Genomic DNA, 15666 nt, shown 5'->3' with positions numbered 1-15666 from the left:
TACCGCCGGGCGTGTATCACAGCCGTACACGCCGGCGTTACGGCAGACTGCCGAACACTTCCCATTCACTTCAATGGGAGCGCTCGTAAACGCCGTAACGCCGGCGTGTACGGCTGTGATACACGCCCGGCGGTACTCTGTGTGAATGCCCCTTAAGGGGGTATTTCCTAGGACAATTAGTGATGACTATGGATAATAGAATGTTATGTGACATCACTGTGTGAATTATTATAATTGTTTTCCTCAATCATCTTTGGGATGAAATCACACATGCAGTTTTTTCGACTCATATGAAAATGAATGAAAAGTCTAAAAAAAAATTAAAAATTTGCGTGGTGAGCTTAGTCACGCAACAAGTTGCACACATATTTCGCCATCACAAATCGTTGGAGAGTTGCAGTCGTGTGACCAAAGTTACCGAATGACTCTAGGCTAAGGCTGGCCATACATATTAGATTTCAGATGGCTGTCACGCGGCAATACGATTGATGATGGGATCGGTCATGCGAGCAATCCCCCTATCAATGATAACAACTAACCTGCCCCCTGATCAGTTGTTAAAAAACAGAAGCACGGGGGGTCTGCACAAGATGGCTGATGATCCCCCCTAAAGTGGACAATCGTGCCAAACACTGGCCAAAAATATCCAACATGTCTGAACTGTTTTCAGCAGACTAAAGTCTGACATGTCCAGTTGCAAATATATTTGCGAAATATTTGATAATCAGCCGTTCTCTGGGTGACGACAATCTAATGTCTATGGCTCGCTTAAGGGAGCATAGCAATTAACCCCTTCATGAGCATTGCTCATTGCTGTGACCTGTTATTTTTTTTTTCTCTCCCTTTATTCCCTTTGTAATCCGCTGAGTAGCGGGGGCTTGCCTCAAACACAAAGGAATTGTCTGAACAGACTCTTATGGCAGGTGCACTTTAAACCATTGACATAAATTATTTCTCAGGCTTGCAAGTCTGTGCTAGCTGATATGGTTAACATATCATATGCTCATAATTCCGAGGGTTTGGGCAAAGGTCTGGGTGTGCATAGGTGCCCTTGCTTATGATAGGTGTAGAATGTGCATGGAGTGCGGTGGGTGTGTACGTGTTCACACTGCTCCAGTCTGACAGCCCGCTCTACTGGTTGCACAGCACTGAAGACAGCCCAGGGAGGATGAGAACCATTCGCTGCTCCTATACCCCTCTGGTGAGTGACACAGCCTGAGCAAGGACTACAAATACCAGCATTTACTCTAATAACCGCCTGCTATGGCTATAGGTGTGACTAGGCGCCTATTACTGTCTATTATGTAGATGAGCTGCAGTTACTATGTCAACAATGGAGTATGAATGAATCTGAGCTCTGTACGCTGCAATGGGTTACATATGGCTGACAAAGCAGAGCACGTAAGAAATTTAGTCACAGGTCACTGCTGTATGGGGGCGCATAATATATATATAGAATATATCTGTATTTCCGAAAATACCTATTCAATGGAGTAATTTCACGTCTTTTTGTCTTCTTCTATATACAGAGGTATATAACTTATGGCATGATATATAGTATAAATGAGAAGTAATATAGCCCTGGTGGTGTTGGTGTGGGTGGCACCTTGTCCGCATACACATCGCATCGACTCCCCAATGTACTGCCTGTAACAGAATTTCTAAATATGGTGGTTTCTAGAGGAACGGGTACGACTACAACTTCTGTCTATCCTTAGTTAAGATGAGTATAAACTCGTGACCCTGTCTATAGCTGTATAACATTTGGGCAACTTCCTCTCGTAAACAAACTCTTCATGCCCACAAGTGATGGCGGCATCATGGTAAATACCCTATATCAGGGGTCGGGAACCTATGTCTCTTTTGATGGCTGCATCTGGCTCGCACAGGGCAGGCCCCACAAGCACTTGGGGGTAGTAGTATTATGGCTCTCATGGAATTACATTGTAAAATATGGCTCTCTCAGCCAAAAAGGTTCCCGACCCCTGCCCTATATGGAAAAACTTGCTACAAAATGTACCAAAATATCCTTATTCTCATGCACAATAGGTACCCCAGCAGTCAGACGATTCCTATCCTATAATAGGGAATAATTTGCTAAGGCTAGGTTCACACTTGTGCTCGTTCTATGTATGGGGTTTCCGTCCCCGAATTCACTAGAAAAATGTGGAGAAAAAAGTCCTGCAAGAAGGGCGGAAACCCGGCGAACCCCATCATAGCGGATTAGGTTTCTGTTCTTCAAATTCCCAAGTGGACCCGAAGAACGGAAACCTGAATGCAGGTGTGGACCCAGCGTAAGATGGGGAACCCCTATAAAATCCTAGGAAACTCCTAAAATGTGTAATGTGAGTGAGAATTGTTGAGTAAGTGGTTGTCTACAATCTCGTGCTCCATGTCTGATATTAGTGGTCGTCCACTTTTGAGAATCTTTTGTTATATGGTTCCCCAGTGTTAGGTTGATCAAAGAGTATCTTGGTGCAGGGTCAGAGAACCAATTCTGTTGTAGCCCCAGGGGTAATGGAGTGTAACACTGCCTCATTAAAAGCAATGGGCTGTCCATGCAATCCTCGAAACTGATGTATACTTCAGAGATAAGAAGAGATGTAGTGCTCTTCACTGTATTAATATATGAATACATGTGATGTGGCTGTCTCCAACTATTAATACAGAATTCTGTGATAAGGAATTTGACAATGAGTTGACTAGATCATACAACTTCTTTATTGTAGAGTTATAAGCTCTAGTTTTAAACCATAGCCATGATTGTGTCTGATTCTCGCGACATCCGGCACCTGCACCAATCTCAAGAACAGACGTTCCAAAAATAGCTGAGGCATGATGGTTATGATGTTCCAAAAATGTGTGAGATGGGATTTCCCCTTTAAGGCCTTTTTACATGGGGTAATAATGGCTCAAATAGTCATTAGACTGAGCAAATGTTCCCAACAATTGTAGTGTAGCGAGAGAACAATCGGCAAAAATTCACTCACCTGTCATTGATCTCATCTTTTGTGCTGAGCTAAAACATATAATTTGTTGTCAGTGGGTTCATTCGTGCAGACCAGCATCTGCGGGATATCGGATACAGCATGAGAAGAAGAAAGACAAGACGTTGCACAAAACATGTCGGTTTAGAAGAAAATATTTGCTTATTGTAACATATAAATGCAAGTCTTGGGAACATTAAATGAATTCCATCATTAGAATCCCGTTTTGAACTAAGACCACATCGGAATAGCCTTAAGGCCTCGTTCACATCTGCATTGGTATTTGGTCCGGGGAAGTCCGCATGAGGAACCCCCCGAACGGACTACCGAACGCAACTGCAAGCGGTGTGCCAGTGAAAGCACAGGGATCCCCATAGACTATAATGAGGTCCGTGTGCTTGCCTCCAGATCTCTGCAGGGATCATGCGGACAGGAAAGTACTTCACAATCTACTTTCCTGTCCGCATGATTCATGTGGGCAGCGCACGGCAAGCACACGGGCCCCATTATAGTCTATGGGGTCCGTGTGCTTTCACTGCACACCGCTTGCAGTTGCATTCGGTATTCCGTGCCACTGTTTGGTAGATACCCCGGTTTTCGTTGTTAAGCTAATCAGTCTCCAGATAGCACAGGGGGCATTTCCTCATGCTAAAATAGAACTGAGGGCGTCTGGAGACTCAATAGCATAAAACCGGGATATCTGGCATGGAGAAGAATTCTCAAGGTAGGGGAAGAATAGACTTTCTTAAGGCCTTTCTTAAGGCTATTCCAACGTAGGCTTAGTTAAAAATTTGATTCTAATGAAATACTCCCTTTAAGGGCTTGCTTGTATCAGGGATCACAGCTCATTTTTGCAATTTCTCCCACTTTGTAAATGGACCCTTATACTTTGAACCTACAAGGAAACAAACAGCAAGATAATAGTGTTTACATACATAGATCTCAGCACAGGAGTGAAGTCACTACACATAAAGTCAGCAGGAACATTCATTTTATTTTACACAAAGACATGGAGTATATAGCCAAAGTATGGCATTGTGACGCTTCATGTTTATGGTTACAGATACAAATCCTAAATGATACATGCAAAACTTACCCCTTGTTCACATCTGCATTTGGTAATCTGATAGGGGAGTCTGCATGGGGACCCCCTGAACGGACTACCGAACGCACTGGCAAGCAGTGTGCAGTGAAAGCACACGAACCCCATAGACTCTAATGGGGTCCATGTGCTTTCCATGCGGTGTCCGCACGAATCATGTGGACATGAAAGTAGATCACAAAGTGCTTTTCTGTCCTCATGTTCCGTGCGGACACCGCGTGGAGAGCACACAGACCCATTATAGTCTATGGGGTCCATGTGGTTTCACTGCACACCGCTTGCCAGTGTGTTTGGTAGTCTGTTCGGGGGATCCCCATGCAGACTCGCTGAACAGATTACCAAACGCAGATGTGAACGAGGCATTATCTTCTCCGGGGCTCTGCACTGATCTTTGCCACTCTATCCAAGCTTTCTTGGTGTCTGAAGTGTTAGGGTAAGTTCGGCCTGAAGAATGAGCATCTTGCTTCTGAGCAGCTCCCATTGATTTCAATGGAAGCCGTCTTTTTGGTCAGGGTTTTGAGGTGGATACGGCCTCAAAACCCTGAGCAAAAAACTACGTGTGAACTTACCCTTAGAGGCTAAGGACCCATATAGCGAAACACAATGATAAAACATTGCAGAAAAATAGCAACTTTTTCACTGAAAGTCTGCAGCATTTTCCTCTATGTACTTTCTACCCCTATTATAACTATACGGAAAATGCCAGCATTTCCACAGGTATAATTACCGGTAACAATTTTGATCCATGTGGGGCTGACAGCTAACTCCCACACTGATCAGCTGTATTGGCTGCTTAACCCATTAATTGCCATTATCCCCAATTGGAAATAGGGTACTTAATCCCGCCTATGAACACCTATGAACATCACCTGTCATTGAGGAATAGAAACAGGACATTCACATGATCCAGCAGGATGTCGCCCGTGATAGGAAACCTAAACTGATCACTTGCATGCATTGTCTTGTGCGCACAAGGTCATTTTCACGGTGCAGTTCACATATATGCTATGCTATGTGCTATACACAACAAAGGGGTAAAAGCAAAAACTCCTGTCCATGTACTGTATAGTGGCCAGGTGCCGTCACTACAGCTCAGCTCCCATTCACTTCAATGGGAGCTGAGCTGCACTACCAGCGCCTGGCTGGATGTTGGTCCCCCGATCTCCATTTCTGCCCAAATGGATGTTAAAATTCATTTGCCATCTGTCATCCATTATTTATTGTCTGTTACAAAAACAGATGAACTTCATTGGTCTTTTTTTTTTTTGACCCAATCCACTGATCCATTTTTAATGGCCCTCACTGACTTGTATTGGGTACTTCCGTCTGTAAAACAGATGTTAATTCACTAGTAGTTAGAAAACCAGATGTGTGAATGCACCCATTGACTTCCATTGCTCTGAAAATGTCTGGCACATGTCTGTTTTTGTTACTGGTGTGTGCATGAGGCCTTATAGCCTATCCTAAAGATAGATTATAAAATCTGATATCCGCATCAAAATCCGGCTCAAAAAAACGCCTCCCTTTGAATTTAATGGGTTCCTTTTTCTGCGAGCGGGAACAAACAACTTGCGGAAAAAGGAACCCATTGAATTCAAAAGAAGCGACATGTCCTTTCTTGAGGCGGAATCCGCCGCAGAGTCCGTGGCGCGACTCTTCCCTCCCGACTAGACCCATTCATATGGGCCTAATCCGTTGCTGAATGCCGCAACTGGATGCCAGTGCACTATATGCACTGCATCGTCATCCAGTCGCAGCTAGCCGTTTTTTGGACCGGATTCTGAGGTGGCCACCATGTCAAAATCCCGTCCAAAAAAACCGTGTGAACCTGGCTTTAAGGTGGCAATTCACTTATTAGCAAAATAATGGAAAAAGCTGATAAGCTGTGTTGTGAGATAGTAAAACATGTAATATCCTGCAGAAAGCCATATAGTGAGAGTGTCTATCATTATACATGTGGACTATCTAGAGATGATAACATTTGCTCTGCTTATATATTAACCACATGTTATGTAGCATTGTCTGACGCGGCTAATGCATCTGTGCACACATTTACTCCATAGTTCCCAGTGGTCCAATTCCCAGCTGCTTCTCCTAACAATAGCCGCATTACTGACATGCACCTGCAGCTACTCAATGACTCGTACCCCAAGAGCCTCGGCAGGTGAAACGCTATTTTTACATACTTGAGAATCTCATCTCTAATCTTTCATCACATATGTGGCTTTAGTTGTTTTGTAGTTTATAATCATTCTAGCATTGCTGTACTAGAAATCATTTCAGTTCCTGGTGGTCTTACACACAACTGCAGTGTAAAGCATGGGGGAAGTAATGCACGGAAGTCTGATATCAAACAGGAGATGGCTCAAACTCCCTGAAGACCATGCAGCTCAGCTTGACTCACTACTGTACTTGTCTTTGCTCTCCTATGATGATGGGAGAGTACTAAATGGTCAGGCAGAGCGCTCTATGAATGTTCTGCTCAATCACTAAATGGGTTGCCCTAGATCAGGAATTGCCAGGACTGCTACAGCCAACTGTGGCTCCCAAGCTACATACTGCTGTGAGTGGGGTTTGGGTGCAGTGGTCTTGTCTATGTGATGTCACTGCTGCAGCCACTCTGTATGCAAACAAAGTAGTGGCGGTGACTAGAGATGAGCGAACACTGTTCGGATCAGCCGTTCCGAACAGCACGCTCCCATAGAAATGAATGGAAGCACCTGGCACGTACACTTTGCCGGCGGCCCGTCGCTGTGCCAGGTGCTTCCAATCATTTCTATGGGAGCATGCTGTTCGGAACGGCTGATCCAAACAGTGTTCGCTCATCTCTAGTGGTGACGTGCGGCCCAACGCAAGAACACAGGGAAGAAGGCCATTACGTGTGAGTGCATTTTTATTTTTTACAGCTCTTCTACATTCAAATTCCTGATCTGGAACGACCCCTTTAAGGAAGCAATCAGGGGGTCCAGTAGAATTTGGAAAGGAATTCGAGGTTGTCATCTGCTCTGGATTCCTCTCCAAATTCAGTCCCTGTGGAAAGCCAAAACAGTGCTCCAGTTTTCTGCCATGAGCTTGCTCACTGGTTAGCTAGAAACACGAGTGGCCTCTCTCCATGAATCAGCTACAGAATACATCAGAAGATCGAGCGGGGCGCTACTTTTTCAACATCAGGACGTGATATTTGGCGCCTCCCTGGTGGCCTAAGCATGGGATAGAATAGGTACCGTAAATGAAAATCAGCCATTACCTGATGAAGTACTTTGGGGGCATGTAACAGAGGCCCTTACTGTATGGGCACTGTAACGTGGGCCCTTACTGTATGGGGGCCTATAAAAGAGTATACTGTATGAGGGCCTGCAACAGGAACAGTATACTGTTTGGGGGCCTGCAGTGTGGACAGTATACTGTTATGGGGACAGCATACTGTATCGGAGCCTGTAAAGGGACAGAATACTGTATGGTGTCCAATAAAGAAGGCAATATACCATGTAAAGGGGGCATTATACCATGTGGAGTCCAGTAAGGGGGACATTATGCCATGTGGAGGATAAGGGGGCTTCGTCTTTCCTAGTTATGCCCCTGATAAAAGTAATTTCTGAAGGATGCATATTTATATACAAAAAGGGCACATAGGGATAGAATTCCAGGAGGAAGGGGGGTAGAGGGTTATTAGTAATTGGTACAAACAATGTAAACAATTCCAGGTTTTTATCAGTTCTCAGGGTCTCAGGTCAGTGATTTCTGTACAATGCCATAAAACCATGTGAAAGATTTAGCCCATGTGCCCCTTTGTACATAAATATGCATCCTTCAGAAATGGTTTTAAATTTACTTGAGAAAGGAGCCGAGAGTTCCGAAATGTTGTAATCTGTCATCATTATTAGTTAGCCATTAAAAAGGTATCAACTACTGAAGACTATCAAGTTTTTTTTTTTTTTTTTTATATTCCCTATAGGCACTATAGCTAAAGTGTAGTCACAGATCACAACTCTGCCTGAATGCACTGCAGTGGGGATAGTAAATAGTGAGTGACTAGATATTGGCTTTAGGCCTTTGTCAGTAATTGGTTCCCTCTGTTCTTGATCATGGATTACTAACCAATCCTCCTGCCTGACACCGGGTGGTCTGATCTATATATACTGGTACATAGCTCCTATTCAGGTTAGCAGGAAATAACTGGAGGTACAATATTATATTGTGTGATCGTCAGTGATTGTCACCTAACAAAATAATAAGCAGCATCGCTTTAATGAACCTTTATAAGTCCCTTGGATCCAATGAGCCAAAACATTTACTAGTAATTTTCCCGTTTAACGCATAATGATACCGCTGTCATTGAAGTAATGGCGGAGGCGTCAGGGATGTAATTGGAGCTCAGCTTAGCATGACATGTAGCAATTGTGTACAGGATCAGTAGGTGCACTGTTTATACTATAATAGTGGATGTGTTTAGCCAACACAGCACCATTACAAGATGTGTCTATATCAAAAATATGACAGGTCACTGTGTCAGAGAAGAACACGGCGATATTACATATTGTTGCCAATATTTCCAGATCTTTTGCTGCGAGGCGAGGGAGCGGTGCGGTGCGGTGCGGACCTGTTTAATCCTGCATAGAGACAGCATCACAACTAGACTGTAAATCATTCACAACTTCTGCTGTCAAGAATATATTCTAATAGTCTCAGGATGTTGCAAGATGTAAGGCATTTCCATATTTACAGAGTCTGGTTTGGGCAACTTCTCCCAACAGGGTTATTCGTGAATTGCATTTGGGGTGTAACCTAAACAATGGCGCCATTTATTGAAATTATATTGGTGGGAAGAATGGCCTGTAGGAATAACATGATGGAATGAAAAATCTATCAAAGGAAACCTAGTCTTGATAAGGAGCGATCTTTTGGAGAAATGTCACTGTACAACTAGATTCTCCCATCACCCATTTTAATGGTCAAGACGATTTCTAAAACATGATCATGTGAAATAATTTATTGTTACATAAGATGATGGTTGGTTTGACTGATATTCTCATCTTTCACGTAAGAGCATCCTCCATGAGTCTATAACATCATATTACTTACTATATGCTATTTCTCATACTGGTGTCTTTTTATATTGCAGAGAGACCTTTGGCACCCCTGGACCCCTTATAGTTACACCCCTGATTATGACTTCTTACAGATAGTTTCTATAAGTATAGGGCCAATATTGCTGCTGCTCCATGGGCCCCTGCCTTAGGCCAGCGATTGCCTGATCGGGCTGATAGTGGAGCACAGAGGGGACCTGTATGCAATAGGAATAGCAGTAGTGGGGGATCTGTGCATATAAGTTTCTTTTTTCTTTTAAAGCCCCAGTCTTTCTAGTATAGCTGGAAAATCCCTTCTATACCTCCCTTTTACCCAGGAATTCAGCTACCAGACCAGTGTGATCAGTAACCCTCCTTAAAGAGTCACCCTTAATGTTAGTGAATGGAGTTGCATTGCAACCCCCTATACCAGCTCCATTCCTTCTATTCACAAAAAGATGAAACACTGCTCAATCTTTGTAGTACTAGAAGTTCTTGTTTTGGCAAACTAGGGGGTCACAATGTAACTCCATTCACCAACATTAGAGTAGGAGCCACAGGGCAATCCACTACATTTGGTATCTGGTATCTCAGATCTGGCCCTCTCCTGGATCTCCTCATACCTCACCAACCGCACATTCAGCGTCTCCCACTCACACACCACCTCCTCACGTCGCCCTCTCTCTGTAGGTGTCCTAGGACCCCTCCTGTTCTCCATCTACTTCCTTGGCCTGGGCCAACTCATAGAATCTCATGGTTTTCAATACCATTGCTATGCTGATGACACCCAAATCTACATCTCTGGACCAGACATTACCTCCCTGCTGGCCAGAGTTCCAGAATGTTTAGCAGCCGTAGCCTCCTTCCTCTCCTCCCGCTTTCTCAAACTCAATATGGAGAAAATGGAGTTCATCATCTTCGCCCCACCCCACATGGCCCCTCCACCTGCCCAATCTATCAAAGTCAACGGAACCACAATTACCCCTGTCCCCCAGGCCCGATGTCTTGGGATAACACTGGATCCCGACCTATCCTTCAAAGCCTCACGTTCAAACCCTCAACACTTCCCCTCCAACTTAACACCCACCAAATCCGCTCCTTCCTCACCCCTGAAACTACCTTAATTCACCTCTCCCCCCTGTTCTTCATCAGCGGCTCCCCTCTGCCAATCCCTTCACTGGCTACCCATAACCCAGCGAATTGAGTTCAAGCTACTAATGTTAACATACAAAGCCATCCACAACCTGTCCCCTCATCCGCTCCTCACACAACCGTCTATTCTCCCATGCATCCCCCATACTTTGGAACTCCTTACCAAGACACATAAGACTGATCCCCACAATCACAGGCTTCAAGAAGGCCCTGAAGACTCACCTATTCAGGAAGACCTCCAACCTCCAATAACACTATCACCTCACCGCCAACTGTACGGTCTCTCCCCTCTCCTTCTGTCTCTACCCCCTTCCCCCATAGATTGTAAGCCCTCGCGGGCAGGGCCCTCTACCCCACTGTGCCAGTCGGTCATTGTTAGTATTATATCTACCTGTATATTTTGTGTATTGTATGTAACCCCCAAATGTAAAGCACCATGGAACTAATGGTGCTATATAAATAACCAATAATAACAATAATGGTTACACAATGGGTATCGTAGCCTTAGGCTCTAAAGTTGGTCATGTGCATGCGATCTCTGTTGGATACTTCTTCATTTGTTCTACTTGACTTCTCCATTTATTATGGATATAGGATAAGGGATAAAAGATCCATTTTAGGATCCGATCCATCCTTTCTCACTAGGTAGACACCATCTCATGTCTGTTTCACACCTAAATTTCACAAGCCTTCAGGCCAACAGGTTGTCATGTCCTCAGTTTATACATTTCACAGTAAGTAGTTTATTAACCACAATTACAGGCGGAGAGGACAGCGGTGACGAAGAGTTACAGTCGAACAAAAAGGACAAGGAGATAATAATCTTTGCCCCACCCTGTGTCATAATGTTCTCGTGAACTGCCAACAACCTCTGAATGCAGACCTAGAAGTCTGGCAATTTATCCCAATACAAAGTCTGGCTGAACCAGCAATGGAATATCCTCAAGGCCAAGAGGAGGAGGATTACCATAACCTATTTGTTGTGACTCCCAAAATCTTGTTGGATGTTATATTAGATAATCTGGCCCTTGGTAACCTTGCCTGCATTTTAGCAACTCTTGACTTGGACCTTGTAACCCAAACGAACAACATTATAGATCATGGGATTTGTGGCCATAATAACAAAAACACGTCTGCATATACCCTGACTAGTATGCCATGAGCCAGAAAAACGTGTTTGATATGCAGAAAATGTGAAATAATTTATAATGTCATGGCCTGTTCTCCCTAACAGGAAAATAATCTGCAAGAAGCAATCTCCAGCGATGATGAATCCGAATATGAGATTATTGATGATGCAGAAGTGAAGAAAGGGAAAAGAGTGGGTGGGAAACCCAAAGAAGAAGTGGACGAGCCGGTTTTAATTGGAAGTAGCCAAATTCTAGAGAGCGATCATGTTAAACAGGTGAGCGTCCATTTTTTTTTAATATCAGAAATTGTTGGAGAGTAGGGGCAACACCGTGGCTCATTGGTTAGCACTGCAGCCTTGCAGCGCTGGAATCCTGGCTTCGAATCCTGCCAAGGACAACATCTGCAAAGAGTTTGTATGTTCTCCCTGTGTTTGCGTGGATTTCCTCTGACACTCCAAAGACATACTGATAGGGAAAAATGTACATTGTGATCCCTATATAGGGCTCACAATCTACAAAAAAAGAAAAAAAAAATTTGGGGAGCATAGAGGAGTTGTCCATGGCAAGGAACTGAATTGGGGCTTTTATTTTCCAAGAGTTTCTGAAAAATAAGCTGTAATTCAGTTTATAGCTAGGCGCATCTCTTTTACTCTTCACTAACAGGGGCCCATCCTCCCAAAATAATCTGTAAATATATCCATAGCAGTACTAAACCCTCACTGTTCCCCTGTGCCCCCTTTGCTTGGCTTTATTTTACTTGCTGCTCCTTGTATTACTGTTACATGTAGTAAATCTATGATCAAACTACATTTCCCATGATTCGTCTGTCTGATCATAGCTAATAATTCACGGCAATATCCGCAGTCACATGTTGCTGTGAAGTAGCATTTGCTTCTAAACTACTTATAGAGAGGGGTAGCGAGCTTGTAAATGAAACATCACAGTTGAGGTCAATGACCTGAAAATAAATGAGATAAACGGTGCTGAATTTAAATATGATGTATATTAGGAAGTGTTTTGTACCGTTGTATCCAGTTATTTGGCCCATATTTTTTAAATAATAGATAAGGCTAGATTCACATTTGCATCAGAGTCTAAGACTATGACGCAAAATCCACTGAAAATGGGCAGAGAGAAAAGTCTGAATGGAGGACTTTTCTCTCTGTTGGTTTCAGTATAAAAAAGGAAACCCGCTGGACCCCATTATCGTCTATGGGGTCCGCAGGTAACCGTGGTTTTAGAGGATGGGCTCACCGTCGTTCAGGTCCCCCGGTGGACCCAAACGACTGAGAGCCAAGTGCAAGTGTGCGCCTAATCCAACCCCATTAAGTAAAGAGTGCCTTCATTTTGATATATCTCCCTCCGTGGGGCATATTTTATAATACTGCTACACTATATGGAATTGTTTCTGCAGGTTGCACAGCTTTTGTGCTGCGATAGGTTGACTGTTCTTGTAAATAGGTTACCATATTAACTATAAAGTGTCACCCTGTCTGACAACTTGCCAGTACTGTAAAGGAAAGATTTGAGGATCAGTAAATATTGTATTCATGATATATATCATTTTTTTCAGTTGCAGTTCTAGAAATGTATCTGAATCCCCAAATTCTGGATGAATAATGTGCTCAGTTCATCATATGAGTTGCTACAGATACTATATATGTGTGTGTATATATAAAGTTTTGTGTCATCTTAGACCTAGTTGCCACAACAAGGATGTTTCGAGGACATCATGATAAAACAGAATGATTGATGTCTTCTGATCTGTATAAGTGAAAGTGATTTCTATCTTGTAGATTGCTCAAGAATTACCACCAAAGGTCATTGGTAATAACTGGAGACTGCAATACAGTACAGAAAAACACGGCTTTAGCCTGAGGACCATGTATCGTACTATGAATACTATCAGCTCACCGGTATTACTGGTCGTCAAGGACAATGAAGGAAAGGTAAGATGGATCCCAAAGAACACTGCCGTAAAGGTTTCGCCATAAACTGATTAATCATCGCATCTATGGGGAGTCCGCACCACAGGAAAAGCTTGGTCTGCAAACTTCTAAAACAAAAATGTTTCCCATATTGTGAACTGATCGCAGGCATTACAGCCCCTGGCAGTGGTTAGGGTAATCTGTGGGTCTCCTCGACTTATGGGCCAGATGGAAGCTGCAATCTCAATACTGATGCCAGGGCTTATAAGCCCCTAAGGCTCCTGCACCCTCTGCAGCCCTCAAGTTACGCCCCTGGTAGTGAGGATGAATGGGAAACTTTGGACTCTTGTTTTAGTTAATGCGAGGATCCCAGCACTGTTCCCCAATGATCAGACGTTTATAGGTAATAAATATTATTTGTAGGATATTCCTTTAATAATGGAGAAGAATATGAATTATAAAAAGTTGAGGATTTGCAGATTTTTGAGTATTATAGTATTAAAATTGTCACTGTTCAGAGTATAGAATATAATATTGTCAAGGTGGATGTTGTATTGTATCTAATGCATATGGCCATAACTGAGGACCACTATGGGAAGCCATGAATTGGGGTGAGGAGCCACTAGTTAGGGACCACCGCTCTAATACATGAATTCTCTTTCAGGTGTTCGGAGGCTTCTGTTCCAATGAACTCAAGGTTAGCCCTACGTTTTATGGCACAGGAGAGACTTTCTTATTTAGCTTCTCACCACAGCTAAAGGTATGAAGACTCATAGCTCATCTTTCTATTAGATTTTGTGATGTCATCAGAGAACATTAAAACGCGATTTCATAAAAATAATCTGAAATTCAGTTCAGCTTTTATGTAATATCCCCATTGATGGACCATGTCCCTTCCGGAGTCTGAAAAGCATAATATGAAATAGTGCTATAAGGATGAATTGATGCTTTGATGTCCTTAGACTTCACACCCCGGGAATATTTTGTTAAAAAATTTCTTTTTTTTTCAGGTTTTTCGATGGACAGGGGACAATAACTTTTTTGTTAGAGGGGACATCCAGTCATTGACATTTGGCGGAAGCAAATGGTATGTAATATACAAAGTACTTCTAATTCTATATAAATGGCTTCATTTTATTAGGTCATTTATTAACCAAAGTGTCTATGCGGTTTTCCTTTATTTTTTGTTCACAGCGGTAACTTTGGTCTTTGGTTGGACGGAGATCTGTACAATGGGAGAAGTCAGTGGTGTGCAACGTTTAATAATAACATACTGTCCAGCAATGAGCAATTCCACATTCACAGCCTTGAAGTGTGGGCATTCACTTGAGCTGCTTCTTATCCATCTTCTTAAGAGACTGGTAACGTCTTTTGCCACCAAGAGACGGACTGGAAGCTCACAGATGACTCCATTGAAAGACTTGACTTCTAGATGGTTGCACTGGTTGACCACAAAGGTTGGCAGCACACAAATGTGAACTTTTACATACGGCCGATGAACAAGGGATGCCCACTAAATCTGTGTATAAGGAGAAGTGTTTGACCGCCGTGTTATGTTTCAAAAATGTATCAAACTGACCATGAACAATGTAACTGTTAACTTATTGCATATTGTATTTTAGCTGGATTACGAATAAAGAATACAGCTTTGTTACCACAATACAGAACAATCCAGTTCCTGGTGGGCTTGGGGGTGTAGGAATTAACATTAGCGATGGTTTAGGGAAGTGCAGCGGTTAATTTACCTGGAAGTCTACATCAGCTTAAAGGGGTTGTCTGGGGTAACTAGAAATCTCTACACTAGTCTAAGCACCCTCCCCCTCCTACTTTCTAAATAACATAATTTATCAAAAATGGATAGTTTCCCGTATGACCATATGACAACGTCCCCAACCACTCCAGGGACGTTTTCTGATTATCCGGTGACGATCCGTTTCCCCATTTCCGGAAATGGATTCTCACTACTACTCCCGTCCCCTATCCACCCCATTATACTTACCATCCAGGCTTCTTACAGTGAGACGGCTCCTCTCCTGTAATGATACTGTCTGTACACGCTCTTCTCCACTGTGCACGCCGCTGCCGGTAATCTGGGCATCCATGCATGTGAAGTAGAGGTGGATCATTGCTGGAGGAGAAGACTGAATCAGTACAGGAGGAGGAGTGGCCGTATCACAGGAAGACGCATGGAAGGTAAGTATATAATATGGGTCAGGGGGTTGGGCAGAGTAGGTAGGGAAGGGCAAGATAGCTAGAGAGACAGGGAGGGGGTGTATGGGAGGGAGGAGTGAGGAAAGAGGG

General features: G+C 43.3%; 1 protein-coding gene across 2 annotated transcripts; it reads left to right on the top strand.

The window, feature by feature from the left end:
* Positions 1–1101: 1101 nt before the first annotated feature.
* On the top strand, positions 1102–15014 carry LOC142208683 (TLD domain-containing protein 2-like). Of its 2 annotated transcripts, XM_075277330.1 has the most exons (6): positions 1102–1201; positions 11542–11712; positions 13234–13386; positions 14030–14125; positions 14376–14452; positions 14560–15014. In XM_075277330.1, the coding sequence occupies exons 1-6, from the start codon at positions 1169–1171 to the stop codon at positions 14693–14695; spliced, it is 666 nt and encodes a 221-aa protein (XP_075133431.1). In that variant the 5' UTR covers positions 1102–1168; the 3' UTR covers positions 14696–15014. The 2 variants fall into 2 exon arrangements, with proteins under 2 accessions (XP_075133431.1, XP_075133432.1); XM_075277331.1 differs by lacking the exon at positions 14030–14125.
* The last annotated feature ends 652 nt before the right edge of the window (positions 15015–15666 follow it).

This window comes from Leptodactylus fuscus, chromosome 6 (genome assembly GCF_031893055.1).
Source record: "Leptodactylus fuscus isolate aLepFus1 chromosome 6, aLepFus1.hap2, whole genome shotgun sequence".
Classification (NCBI taxonomy): Eukaryota; Metazoa; Chordata; class Amphibia; order Anura; family Leptodactylidae; genus Leptodactylus; species Leptodactylus fuscus.
Note: the sequence above shows the minus strand (reverse complement) of the source record. Positions and strands in the feature narration are given on the sequence as shown.